Below are 14,210 nucleotides of genomic sequence, written 5' to 3' on the forward strand. Positions count from 1 at the left end.
AAAATAAAAGCTGTTTCCATTCCAAGTTTCTATGTGGGGGCTTATGCCAGGAAGAGGGCAATCAGAGGTGGGCTGGATTTGTTGATAAATGGATTGCTGTTCTCCCTTCATCCATCTGTCAGCTGTTCTCTCATAAATTTATGAGGGGAGTATACACAGTAGAGCCTTGATCCTCCTCCTAATCTCTTTTGTCCCTACCTTGCAATAATAAGAGATATTCTAGAATTTCTTAATTTCTTCTTAATGTCCTACAAAAGGTTTATGATTGAATAGTGTTTTATTCTCTCACAGAATAAAGTTTGAGTCCAGTGGTAGCTGGACTTAAGACCAACTAGGTTTTATTCAAAATATAAGCTTTCATGTGCATGAACACTTCTCCAGATGCGCACAAAAGCTTATACCTTGAATAAAACTTTGTTGGTCTTAAAGTTTCTACTGGACTCAAACTTTGTTCTGCTGTTTCAGACCGACATGACTGCCCACCTGAATTTATTCTCTAATATGAATTCATGGGAAGACTTAGATGTGAACCAACTAATCACAGCTATGATATGAGAGAGTTGGTGGTATCACAGAGTGTCATCTGAGGGAGACCTAGGTGCAAATAGCCACCCTGTCATGTGTCTCACTGGCCTTGAGACTATCACATTCATTCAGCCTAACTTACCTCAAAGGATTTTTTTGTACAGAGATAGTGAGGGGAAAAGAACTGTGTACACCAGCCTGGCCTTATTGGGTAGGGGAGGGGGACATGTGATTGCAGGAAAAAACTTAGTTGGAGTTCCTGTGATTATAGGGAAAGCTACATCATTTACGGTGGCCAGCTATGTTTGCTTCACTTCACGCGTTACATTTTCTATTCAAGTGTGCTCATGAGAAAAATTAGAGCCATTCTGTGAAAAATTGGAGCCTACACTGTGAAGGTCACCTTTGGTGAAAGCCACCAAATTGTATGACAAAGTTGTAACAAATTCTAAGACAAATATAGTGATAGTTCAGAGCATTCCTTTCCCAAGAGCCCATGGGAAGGGAGCGATAAATGAAACATCACCTCACAGTAGATGGGGGGTGGGGATGGGGGACGAGTTATATATTTAAAGTTTTTGCTGATGCTGTTTCTGTTTTTATTATGGTTGCTTTTAAGGTTCTAGGTTTTAAATTTAGATTTGGATAGATTTTTACTGCTGCCATTTACTCCTCTTTATTCTTGTTTAGTTCTAATCCATTGTCATATTTATGCTACTGTGTTTTTTTTCTTTCTTGTGAACTGCACAGAGCACTTTAGCAGATATAATGCAGGGTATACATTTTTATTAAGTAAGTAAAATAATACATTACTGCTGCATTTGATGCCCTGGCATTGGCCCTGGGTGTTTCAGATGGTATTTCAGGCAGCATTGTTGTCAAAGTAAACAGTTCCTGTGATGGGAATTTGAGCAGAACTATTCTGGAAGAGGAAACTGTCATGAAAGTACTTTTCAAGGATAATGAAAAAAGTGGGCTGCACCCAGCAATGTGTTACAAAACAAAAATGCAATACATCTGTCATTTTCCCCTCTTTGTTTTATGAAAATACTTTCCTCATCTGCAAACAGGACAATTATGTCATTTCTCCATACATTTAGTAATTTATTTTTAAAAAAATATATGTCTTCTTACCTGAAACCTGCTTGAAATGGCTTACACCTGAAACAGGAAGAGGAACTACATTCACACCTGGCATTAATCTGTTCACACAAGCAGACAACTTTGCATGTTTCGTGCTGCTACTTCATCGCTGAATGAGGGCAGGAGAGCCAGTTGAATAGTATCTGTTTTAAAATTTTCAGTGGAGGGAGAGCAAAGAAAAGTGGCAGAGATAAATCTCCCTTCTTCAGACATGGAGTTCAAGATACCAAGCATATAGTATATGACTATCAAAGGGATATGGCATTTCACTTATGTGGGCCTCTGAAGCATCATGATGCTGATTTGACACATTTATTGAGATACAGTTGAATTCATAGATAATTAACTAAATAGGTAAATAAGTAATGACTAGCAATTAGCCTCCGTGTTTATGCTTGAATGGAACTGAAGCAAATTCATAGTAATTTCTATAAACAATTCTTGAGTTTTCTGACCACATTTGGTGAACTTTGTCTCATTGCTTATTTGTTTATCAACTAATAGGAAAATAAAAAAAGTATAATTTCATTATAGTCATTGCTGTAGTGAAATTTAATGTGTAAACGAATGACATTAATGTTAGTATTTTTAATTGCAGTGCTTGGCTGCCTGGATCAGAGGGAGGGGGAAAGTTCCTCATCTGCCCTCCATAGTTATTTTGTGGGCTGAGCACTGAATCTTTACTTGCAAGGAAGGCCAAGCACCATGTGCCAGTATTTCAGGTCAAAACTAACTCAGCCAGGCATGGAGCTGATGGACCAGTGTGGATGGAAACAGAATTTCTTTTTCCTAGCACCTCAGACTTCCTGGTACATTCCCCAGGGTATATCTGAAATGCCAGGATAAACAGCAGGAGATAAATTATTTTTCTACCCACTTGTGCCCACCTATTGGCCTCTTCAAAAGCATGAACTCCATTTCTTGGCCATGCTAGCTATGACTCATGTGAATTGTAGTCCATGGACATCTGGAGAGCCACAGTTTGGCCAGCTCTGCTGTACAGTAAGTGAAGGTTGGGAATGAGAAGGCAGAAGGAGGAAACAAACAAAAAGAAGAAAATGTGTAGGCTTAACTGAAACAAATGCAACAAAAATGTTTTTAAAACAAAACAAGAATATGTTGAAAGCAAAACATTTTTAACTGAAATGAAAATGGGGGAAAACCCTGCACCACCCCTATTATTGAATGCCTCCCCCTCCCTCCTTGTTACAGCTCCTGAAGTGCTTGCTCAGAAACCTTACAGCAAAGCAGTGGACTGTTGGTCCATTGGAGTCATTGCTTATATCCTGTAAGTACCATCAAGCAAATTCATTTTACTGATTTATTAATTAGTCTAAGGTATTATATCACACAGGTTTAGAACATGGTGCATGGTGGTGTTCTTGAAAGGTGCAATGACTACCCTGAGACCCTGCAGATGGAGGAGATACATATATTCTTGACTGAATGAATACAATATTCTTTCTTTGAGGATAGCCATAGATTTTGTTAAATACAGAACGACTGGTCCAATTCATGCCACTGATAGTCACCCAACTCCCCACTCCCTATTCATGATTGCCTAGTGGCACTGCATGCTCAGTCTGGTGCCTCTGTACAGAAATAACCAAAAAAGAGAAACAAAAATCCAACCTGACAAGGTAAATTAAGACCCTAAAGGTTGAGCTGCAAAAAAAAGCTTTTGTTTAAAATACAAATATTTATTATAATTACACATTCATAATAAATGTTAAAAGCATTGATATCAGCATTGACCTATGTAATACAATGAACATGTGTAACACATGTTACATGTGTAATACACATGAAACATATGAGGAACAAAGGCCAGTTGCATTTCAACCCCTAAGATTCTAACTCATTGGGCAAGTAAGTTATAATGCACATACAGTAAAAATATATAACATTAGAGCTTGCTAGGGGAGATAGAAATACAAGACTTCTGTATGTTTCTTAGTCTATCATTTTATGTTTTATGTAACTAAAGAAGACACCTTATTTCCCATGTGGGAGAAAAAGGGATGGAGCACAAAATGCACTGAAAACATACCTTTATTCTGTTGATTTTCACGTGAGTCACGGCTAGGGTTACCAGCCTACAGATGGAGTCTGGAGATTTCATGGAATTACAGCTGATCTTCAGATTGTAGAGATCAGTACACATGAGGAAAGTGACTACTTAAGAGGGTGGACTCTATGGCATCATATCCTCTCCCCAGGCATAATCTCCAGGCATTTCCCAATCTAAAGGATGACAGCCCTAGCCACAGTGTTCCTGCTTTGTGCTGCTTTTTCATTACCACTTTCTTTTATTCATCACCAGGTGGTCCTTGGGTGTAATGTGATACTGTGCAGGCAAAAGCACTCCCATGTGGTACTTAGTACTGCACAGTATCTTGCTTAAACTAGACTGCTACCTGTTCAGATAAATAACATATGCTGAAAGGGTGGGGTGTTATGGCATTCCATAAGGTAACTCTCAAGCAGCTTGCTTAGCTTTCCCAATTACCACTTGTTGAGTGCTACAAAAATGAGTGAAACTAGCAAAGCGCCATTCCCTGCACCCCCTACTCTAGTTTACAAGAACCTCAATAATTGTCATCAGTTGCTATGATAGGCCCCCAATGCACTTCCCCACATGGAGGTAAAATGTTCTCTGCAAAAACAAAGTGTTCCCTACTGACTGATCTGCCCTTGAAGCATGGTTTCTTTGATTTAAAATAATAAAGCTGGCTGCCCCCCACCCTGTCACTGACGAAAGAATTGGCTTTAACTCAGCCTGGAACTATATGGGATAGTGAAGAGCCCTCTTCACTAAAACTTTTTCAAAATGCCACTGAGATGATGTTAAAATCCAACAAAACATTTTATTTAACAGAAGGAAAGGGTAGATAGAATGAGGAGATAAATCTTTGTTGTAAAAATCAGTTGTTGTATAATTCTAAGATCTTAATTTATAGGCTTTTGTGAAGTATATAAGCTTTTCTTTAGTTTCTGGGTTTTTCTTTACACTTAGAGGCTTTTGGTCTTTGTTTAACAAAACACTTACTTCCTTCCTCTTTTAAGTTCCTTTGAACTCCCCATGGTTTTCTTTGAAGGATGATAACCTTTTTAGTACCCCAAATTCCCTTCCTTAGAAAAACCAGTCACCTGCTAACTCTTGAAGTATCTGAAACAAGTTTATTTCCACACCAGTCCAAGGAAATCCTCAACCAATTTCCATTTTTTTTCCAGGGATACTTCTACTCTTCCTAGAAGATTTATCCCCACATTTGGCTTGATTAGGAGTCTTATAACCAATACCCAAATCCCTCTGCCAAATATCTATCCCAATTGCTCCAACTGTATAGAACTATTTTCAACTGATGGTGAATTCAGACTATTTAGTCAAGAGTAGATGTATCAAAGCTAAACAAATATCTTCTTTCAACACAGACCTCTGTAAGAAACTCAGCTAAAACTCTTCCCTCAGAAATACAACTCCCATATCACTCCTCTCACAACTGTTGCTGGCTGATCAGAGCACTTGGAGCAGCTTGTCACTCAAGCTCTCTGCCTCAATGATGAATTTAACCCTTCACTTTTTCTCTGTGACTTTAGCACTTGGACATTGGTTTCTAAAGTGCTGTCCATCACAGTTGTATAGAAAGCAGCAAGTAGATTTCACAATGACAAAATGAATTTGTTAACCTTATCCAGGTGTCCCCAAACTCATTCAAAATTATGGTACTTTTGATATTTTTAAAATGGGTAGTAGGCACCATCACAAACTGGTTTCCATGGAGGGGGGCACAACTCATATGGGTTAAAATCATAGAATCATAGAAGAAGCCATACAAGACATCTACTCCAATCCCCTGCTCAATGTAGGATCAACCTAAAACGTTCATGATCAACCATAAAATCTCCCAAAAAAATCTTCCAGAGACACAGGCAGAAGTACATTTCCTGAACTCTTCTGAAGTATCTCCTGCTCTGTCTTTGGATTTCCTGCACTGAGCAGAGAGTTGGACTAGATAGCCTAGAAGGCCCTTTCCAGCTGTGGATGATAAGACAAATCCATGTAATGTACTCAGTGTAATGTAATCAGTGTGTTATGAATCATGATGGATGCCAATGAAGGAAGGCTGAGGCTGTCATTCTCAAGAGAATGGAATCTGAAAGGAGAATTAAATCTGAGCCATCCCTGTACTTTAGAACAAACCTTCTTTACCAGATTGGTAGAAGCACTTCTCTTTGGGAAGCTTTAGGAATTGTGACAGAGCCAGTTTGGTAGGGAGCTGGGTAATTCAGCCCCATCCACATAGTTCCTCCACAAGCAGCTGCATGGTCGGAGAACTGGCTCCTGATGCTTAAGGAGTCCCTGGGGAGTTCTAAGAGTTTCTAGGCAGCAGATATTTTAATCATTTTTATTCTGATCTCCTTATGTTTTGATGCTAATAAGGTGTAATTTGAGATTGAATTGGTTGGTTTATCAGGACACATTTTTAATTGCTACATTTCTATCAATATACATGGAAAGAGAGCAATGAGAAATGAAGCAAATTCTGCCAAACTGCTGTTTTTAATATATGTGTATAAATTTAATCTGGGGCGGGAGTAAAATTTGTCACAAATAAGATGCGTTAAGAAATGCAACACTTGGTTCAGTGCCAGCTTTAATTTCATCCAGACCTCAGAGATTTTTATTGTGAGATTTGTTAATAGAAAACTTATTTTATATGAAAAAGTCTTTAGCAAGTTTATTAGACTGAAACTTCCTGTTATGGAATTATAACCATTTTATTTAAAACAGCTATATTATAAATCTCAGTTGTTTCTTTCCTATTAAATTTTTCCAGTTTTTTTCCTTGTAGCATTCCTCCTGCCCTCCTTCTATCTGGCCTCCTCTTGGCCATTTCTCTGCAAGCTACAGGAGGCCTCCCTAGACTTCAGAATAGGAAGTAGATGGCATTCTTCATTTTCCCAGGCAGCAACCTCACAGCCCTGAGCTGAACCTCCTCCCAGCTATCATCAAGAACATTAAGCCCTCCCCCACTGATACCCAAACTCACTGAGGCCTTGGCCAATGCCTGGCATAGGAAACAACTTACCTCCATCCCTTTTACCCGTTGCCTACACATACTGGTCCCACCTTTCCTCATCTTCAGTCTCTTTCTTGCAGCCCTGAAGGAGAGCCCTCCCTGGCTAATAGCAAGCTTTACCTCTCAAGGGCTGCCTGCTGCTAGTGCCTTTCCATGCAGTGTCATGCCTACTCCTGTCAACTATGGGCTTGCCACCAAATTCCCAACTCTGCTGGCTGTTGTGGAGGTGGCTACTGTCAGTTCTCATGGCCTCTGTCCCACCAGGGATGCCTGGAAGGAGGCACCAAGATAAGGGCTTGGTGGGGTGACCATCCAGCTGACCCTGACTTGTGGCTGGGCCATCAGGGACCTAACCAACCTAGGTACTTGCTGCCAGCCAGATACTTCCTAGAAGGCCTGGGCCAGTTACTCCTGAAACAGCTACTGCTCCTGGCATTCTGAGGCAGCCAGTCATGGCACAGTCAGCAATTGGGGTGACAGTTTCAGCGGTGCAAGTGGATAAAGCAGGCCCCATTACCATGCTACCCCTGAAGATTCCTTTTGCATTTTATATTCTATAACTTATACACAATTTATACATGTATATGTTATTTATAGCCAAGTATTGAAAGATATTGCAGGTATTCTCAGAGGGCCCCAACAGGTCTGTTCTTGCCTTCTCCCCCCCCCCCCCATGGCACACACACATGGAGCACACCAAACAATTAATAGAGAATGGGAATCCCAGGCATTTCCGTCCTTATTTCCATCCATCCATCCTCCTCCTCTCTTGATGGCCCAAGTGAAAGGCTGGACAGGGTCTTGGGTAAGAATGGACATGTACTGCACTTGCTGTTTGGTTCAGTTTGGGGTTCACAGCTAAACCACAAACAGGACCATGGGCTGGTTTGTGGACTGAACTGGTTCTTATTGGTTTGTGAGCCATTTAAAGTTTAAACCATTGCTTTCTGCTCCCCATGAAAAACCAGAGGCAGCAGAAAACACATGCTTAAATGGCTTGCAGCCATTTCACCCCCAGCTTTCTGCTCTCTGTGGCTTTTGGCAACAAACAAAATGCAGGGAGTGAAATGGCTTGGGAGGCATTTTACACCTGTTTTCTTCTGGCTGTGGATTTTTTCAGCAAGTAGAAAGTGGGAGGCAAAATGGATGGAGCATTTCATACCCTGCTTTCTGCTCACTGTGAAAAGACACAGCCAGCAAAAAGCAGGGACTGAAATGCCTCCTAGCCACTCCTTGCTTTTTGTGACATTTAAACCAAATAGCTGAGCAAAGAGTTCCCCACCTTTTCAGCTGTTTTCTGCTCTTCATGAACCACTGTGGATGGCATCAAAATAAGAATAGGTGTAGAAGGCTGAAAAGAAAATAGCAAAAATTACAGGGAGAAGAGGGAATTATTAGAATGTAGGCAGAAAAAAAATATCCCACACATCTAGGTGAGGCTTTATGCTGCTGACAGAGGAATGAAGAAAACAATGCATAAGCAGTGGAAAGAAGGGAAAAGCAGGAAAAGGCCAAATACAGTTTAGCATATGGGCAAGGGTTGGTTGTTTTTCTTTTTCTTTTTGCCCCCATCCTTATCAGTTTTGCTTGGAGCACATGCAAAGACATAGGGAGGGCATTCCAAGGGCAGACCTTGCTAGTGTTGCTAGGAATGCAGGGTGGCTTCTTGCCCAAGATTAATGTCACACCCTGAATGCCAGGAAAGAGCAGGTAGAGCTACACTTCTAGATCCTGTAGCCACATGCTGGACAGTGTGGCCAGGTGATCATTATACACAGGCTCAGGTAACCACTCTTTCTGTCCTCTCTGGGTGTTGGTCTGGTACAGAAGAGACCCCACAACAGGTGCTGCAACTGGTCACTGTGGCATGAGCTGTTTATCCATAGGGTTGCAGGTGTGCTCCCTTGTGCTGCTGAGACCAGGCTCATATCCCTAGCATGAGTCTTACCCACAAATTCAAGTTGTACTCAGTGTAATTTCTATCAATCAACTTGGTGCGGTGGTTAAGAACAGTGACCTCTAATCTGGCGAGCCGGGTTTGATTCTCTGCTCCTCCATGTGCAGCCAGCTGTTCTAACAGAGCAGGTCTGTCAGAGCTCTCTCAGCCCCACCTACCTCACAGGGTGTCTGTTGTCGGGTGAGGAAGGAAAGGTGATTGTATGCCACTTTGACTTCTTCAGATAATGAAAAGTGGGGAATAAAAACCAACTTTTCTTCAATGTCTTTGCCTCTGAGAGAGACATATAATCTCGCATCAAATAATCCCTTGAAGTATTCTCCCTCCTCCCTGGAAATTTTAAACTCTTTTTCTTTTTTGCAGATCCAGCTGTTTTTCTCAGGAGAAAGGGTGGCTTTCTTCTTTTAATTTTTGTTTCCTATTAAGGGTTACAGTTAATGAATGCTGGGAATATTTAGGTACAGAGGAATTCTAAGGAAGCAGCTGCCTGCTATTTCTGAGCTGGTAATAGCCTTGGACATATTTTAAATTCTTAGTAACTTTAGGGGAGGAAGTGAGAAATTGCCACTTGATTGAAACTCCCCAAGGGTGGACTAAGATTTTCCCACTGAAAACTGATTGGTTTATGTCCTCTGTTCACATGCACACGCATACAAAAACATATACAGCACAATTCTGCAATCCTCATTTTTTTTCCCAGCAGAAAAGAAAATGTAACATGGTTCAGTTTATGGATTTCATTGCCCTAAAGTGAAATGGCCATGATATTTTAAATCATGGGAAGACTATTTGCCATGATGATAAATAGAGCTTCCACTCGCAGAGGCAGTATGCATCTGAATTCTTCATTCTGGACTCCGAAGAGGAGCAAGAAGGAGCTGCTGTGGTTTTCATTATGTGTTTAACAAATTCCCAAACTGTTTGTTTGGCTCGTGTTGAAAAAATGGAGACTTCAATCTGATCAAGGCGCTGTTTGGATGAGATGAGAAGATCAGTGGGGTAAATAGCAGGTTCCCAAGGAGCAGTTTATTTTTAGGAAAATAGTATGCAGAAAAGTGCTAATGCCCCTCCTCCAGCATTGTAGACCCCATACCATGTGAAAGTGCACAGCTTTTATGAACAGTTAGCATCACCATTGTGCCTGATAGTAAATTAGCTGGGCCTCTTTGTGGATAAGGAGAGCTACAAACATGAGACCAGCAGGGGAGGGGGTGGCCTGCCCCAAAATCTGAGAGTCTAGATGAGCCTGGGAGGTGGGAGTAGTTTCAAGTAGATACTAGTCTGCAGAAGAAGAAGAATATTTGAGTCTAGTAGCACTTTAAAGGCCATCAAGATTTCCAGGGTATAGGCTTTCAAGAGTCAAAGCTCCACTCTGACAAATGGAAAGCTTATGTTTTGTAGAAATTGTTGGTTGTTAAGGTGCTCCTGGACTCAAATTTTGCCCTCTGGGCATGGAGGGGATTTCCAGATTGATCTCCCTCTTATGATTCTTCCCAAATTTCCAGTTTACCTTCTTTAATCTGTAAGAGATTGTATTTCCATATTTCCAACAGAATGTTCAAAATGGCTGAAAATCATAAAAATACAGTAAAGCTGCATAGTTTTCTAATCTCAAAATACATTTAATAAAACCAGCAATATGTTTCAATAAAACATACCAAAAATAGCAAAACAAAACTTGAGTCCAATGGCAACTTTAAGATCAACAAAGATTTATTCAAGGCATGAGTTTTCATGTGCATGATCACAAGAGTACAGAAATAAGGAGAACATAAATTAATAGCAAATTAGTAAACTGTGTCTAATTTGCTAATAATTCACTTTTGCCTTATATCTGTATTCTTATGATCCCTGTCCCATTGTCTGAGGAAGTGTGCATGCACATGAAAGCTCACACCTTGAATAAATGTTTTGTTGGTCTTAAAGGTGCTATTGGACTCAAATTTTGTTGTGCTACTTCAGACCAACAGGACTACCCACTTGAATCTAAAAAGAGCAATGGCAGCAATCACTATAAAATACAATGAAAAACATAGCAATGGTTAAAATATCTGTTTCCCTGGACATGTATCCAAATAGCACAAGCAGAGTCATTCTAGAGCAGTGGTCCCCAACCTTTTTATCACTTGGGACTAGTCATTTTTACTGAGGCGGGGGGAGGGTAGTCTTAAGGGACGGCTGTTCAGACCTTAATGGCTGCTTTTAGCAAATAGCCTTGAGCCGTGGCCCAGTACCAACTGATCTACTGTACCGGTCTACCAGGGGTTGGGGATCGCTGTTCTAGAGGAAAGCCAATTTCCAGGCCTTCCCCAGACACTTTCTGGCCTTCCCCCATCATGCTCCCTTAGGTCAGTGGACCCAAAGGAACAATCTGGAGAGGGAAAATTTGGATTCTGCAGCAGGAGGCAGAGAGCAGTAAATTCCCTAATCTACAAATGTTAAGGCTATTCCACTGAAGAAGCTGCTGCTACGCTTAGAGAAGGATACCATAGTCCAAACCATGGTTGCAATTTTTCGTAGCAGAAAATAGTAATAATGATGATGATGATGATGATGAAACAGAAAAACAACTGGGTTGGTTGAATGACTCAGGGCTCTTTCAGTAGTGGCATCTAATTTACAGAATGCCTACCTTCTTGAGGGTTTTAGTTATGGCACTGACATTTTAACACTGATTTAGTCTGTAGCCTTTTTTTAAGGTTTATATATTGAGCTCCATTTTTAAACCTGGATTTTAATTAAAATTGTTTTGTTTTGTTCTTCCTTGGAAGACTATTCCACAATCAATGTGCTCCAGCTCAATCAATTTGCTCCAGTAAGGAATAACACCCAGCATTTCAGTAATGCACCTGTCTACATGACACTGAAATGATGTAGGCACATTTAGGGATATCAAAGGCTGATTCTCTGAGTTTTGGGCAAAACTCTATGGTAAAATTACCTTCTACCATAGAGTTTTTGCCCAAAAGCCAGTATCATCCCCAACATGCCTACATCACTTCTGGGTTGGGCCTGGCAACTGGGGACCCCTGCCCCCACCAGGTGGTCTGGGCTCCCTAGCAGAAAGCATTCCTATGCAGAAAGCTTTTTATGGATAGCAGGATTCAAAAACATAATCCCCTCCCACTTACAGGCTGAAGTGGTACAGGGCAGAATTCTACCACCCAATTTGACTAGTTCATCTCTTGAACTAATGAAGGATAGCAAACAGATTCTTCCACTGTCTTTGCAGTGGGGTTGCCAGTTCCTATTCAGGGCATGGATATCTCCTGGCATTTCCACTGATCTCAGACTATGGAGAACAGTTCCCCTGAGGAAATGGAAGCTTTGGAGGGTGGACTCTATAGCATTATACTCTGATGAGGTCCCTCCCCACCCCAAACCTTGCCTTCCTCAGAGTCCACCTTCAAAATCTCCAGCAAATTCCCAACCCAGAGCTGGCAACCCTGATTTTCAGCACTGCATTCAATCTGGATTCTTATGATCCAAATCATGTTAGACTATTAGTGGAGATAAGAGTTAATCAGTGAGGGCAAATTCATTTTTAATCTTTGAGGCAGTTTAGTTGTGGTGAGTAACTCTAACAGAGATTGAAGCAAGAAAATATATGAGAGATCTTTAATTATGGCACAATGGTCAAAATGTTATGTTTATTAAATTGTTTGTTATCTCTCATTTCTTTCACTTTGGTTAAATTTAATCCTGCAATTCATTAATGAGTTAAATGCAGATGGGATTAAACTGGAAGATCAGGGAAGGGCTACTGTGCAGAGTTACTCTAGTCAGGAGTAACTTGACTACACCGCAAATCACTTTCAAAGCTTTAGAAGTTTCATGTTGGATGTAGTTGTCTACCTATAGAGCCACTAGCTGTTTGGGGAGGGTAGATTAAATCAGAGGAGAGATTATTGTTCTCTTGGAGTCAATATTGTATAGGAGATGTCAGAGACTGAACATGGCATCTTCTGCATACAAAGCAGATAGTCTGCCACTGAGCCACAGCCCCTAAAGACTCACAAGAAAAGTTAAATACTCATTTCTTACCCCCCCCCCCAGCAACCCTTCCAAAGTCTCCTGAGCAGCTTTATGAGGTAGGAATTAGCTTTTTAACAGCCTGCTAGAGATCATACAGATCTCCTATACTATGTTTGCTTTTAACTTTAGGATATTTCCTTTTCTTTCCTTGTTAGCCTGAACATTTTTTCTTAAAATCTATACCCAAAGGGCTAAGCTGCATCTTACAGCATTACAGTCCCACTTCTGCAAATGGCTTTACTGAGTCTCAGCATGGTTAAATGAAAAGTGGCATTTCATTTAACCCTGATGGGAAGGGGAAGCCACAGCATGCATTCCCACATCCCTCCACCCTTGTCAGCCAATGATGTAGAGCTGGGAAATGGGGGTGGGGGTGGGGGGAGAGACATATCATACCGTATGGATAATTGAAGCTGCCCATTAGGAGAGGAAGAGAGCAAAGGAAAGGCACTTGCTGCTGAAAAAAATGTATTATCTCAGCCATAACATGTTGTTTGGTCCTTATTATCTGTATCTGACAAAGGGTACATATACATGAACTTTGATTAACCTTTACTGGCATGCCAGCACACAAAAGCTTATAGCTTCAATAAAATGGTGTTGGTCTTAATGGTGCCACTGGAATCAAACTCTGTTCTGCTGCTTCAGACCAACACGACTACACTCCAAGGTCCTTATTATTGTTGCTAAATATTTGCAAAGGACATAAATGGAAGGGCTGGAATGAAGCCACCCCTCTAGTGTAGAGCTTTGTGATGAGATGTCAGGAGCAAGGCTGACAGCATCTGAGAACAGCCAGAGGCATTCAGTCCCATGACTGGTGCTTTTTCTTTCTGCCCTTGTTTAGAAAACGCAATGCTGATCATTCACATCATCCCCTGTGATGAGCTGCATGTGCCCCGGGGTGCCTCCCCATGGCGTTGTGAGGCAGGGGCACAGATTAGCTTTGGATGCAGTTGTGGAAAGAAAGTGCCACTCACTTCTCCTCCCTCTGCTCCTTTATTCAAGTGGCCAAAGCTGCTTTCATCAGCGAAACTGATGCAAAGCTTCTTAGAAGAAGAAGAGTCAGTTCTTATATGCTGCTTTTCTCTACCCGAAGGAGGCTCAAAGCGGCTTATAGTTGCCTTCCCTTTCCTCTACCCACAACAAACACCCTGTAAGTTGGATGAGGCTGAGAGAGCCCTGATATCACTGCTTGGTCAGAACAGCTTTATCAGTGCTGTGGAGAGCCCAAGGTCACCCAGCTGGCTGCATGTGGGGGAGTGGAGAATCGAACCCGGCTGGCCGGATTAGAAGTCCGTGCTCCTAACCACTACACCAAACTGGCCAGGCACAGCATGGGGGGCCCTCTTATATGGTTCACTGGAGGCTGCAGCACTAAATTTCTCTGGTTCTTCATCACAGAATGGGAAATGCAGGAAGGAATGTCTAAAACAACAGAATAGTCAGTGTATGCAGATGTGTGT

At 41.3% G+C, this 14,210-nt stretch overlaps 1 protein-coding gene and 1 long non-coding RNA gene across 9 annotated transcripts in view; one reads left to right on the top strand and one right to left on the bottom strand.

Annotated features, from left to right (window-relative positions):
- The window catches only part of LOC143837755 (uncharacterized), a 33,711-nt gene extending 29,364 nt beyond the window's left edge, over positions 1–4,347 (bottom strand). For 3 of the 4 annotated variants that reach the window (XR_013231073.1, XR_013231076.1, XR_013231075.1), the window contains exons 1-3: positions 3,719–4,347; positions 2,556–2,660; positions 1,660–1,811 (exon numbers count right to left, since the gene is read on the bottom strand). This is a non-coding gene — a long non-coding RNA (uncharacterized LOC143837755). Of the gene's footprint in view, positions 1–1,659; positions 1,812–2,545; positions 2,661–3,718 lie in introns of all 4 variants that reach the window. The other variant, XR_013231074.1, reaches the window with a different exon arrangement.
- Positions 1–14,210, top strand: part of CAMK1D (calcium/calmodulin dependent protein kinase ID) — a 202,755-nt gene that overhangs the window by 164,956 nt on the left and 23,589 nt on the right. For all 5 annotated transcript variants that reach the window (XR_013231072.1, XM_077337953.1, XM_077337954.1 and 2 more), the window contains exon 6: positions 2,881–2,956. Coding sequence is in view for 4 of the 5 variants with exons in the window: in XM_077337953.1 (XP_077194068.1) it covers positions 2,881–2,956 (76 nt within the window). In the remaining variant the exon portion in view is untranslated. The remainder of the gene's footprint in view (positions 1–2,880; positions 2,957–14,210) is intronic.

This window comes from Paroedura picta, chromosome 5 (genome assembly GCF_049243985.1).
Source record: "Paroedura picta isolate Pp20150507F chromosome 5, Ppicta_v3.0, whole genome shotgun sequence".
NCBI lineage: Eukaryota > Metazoa > Chordata > Lepidosauria > Squamata > Gekkonidae > Paroedura > Paroedura picta.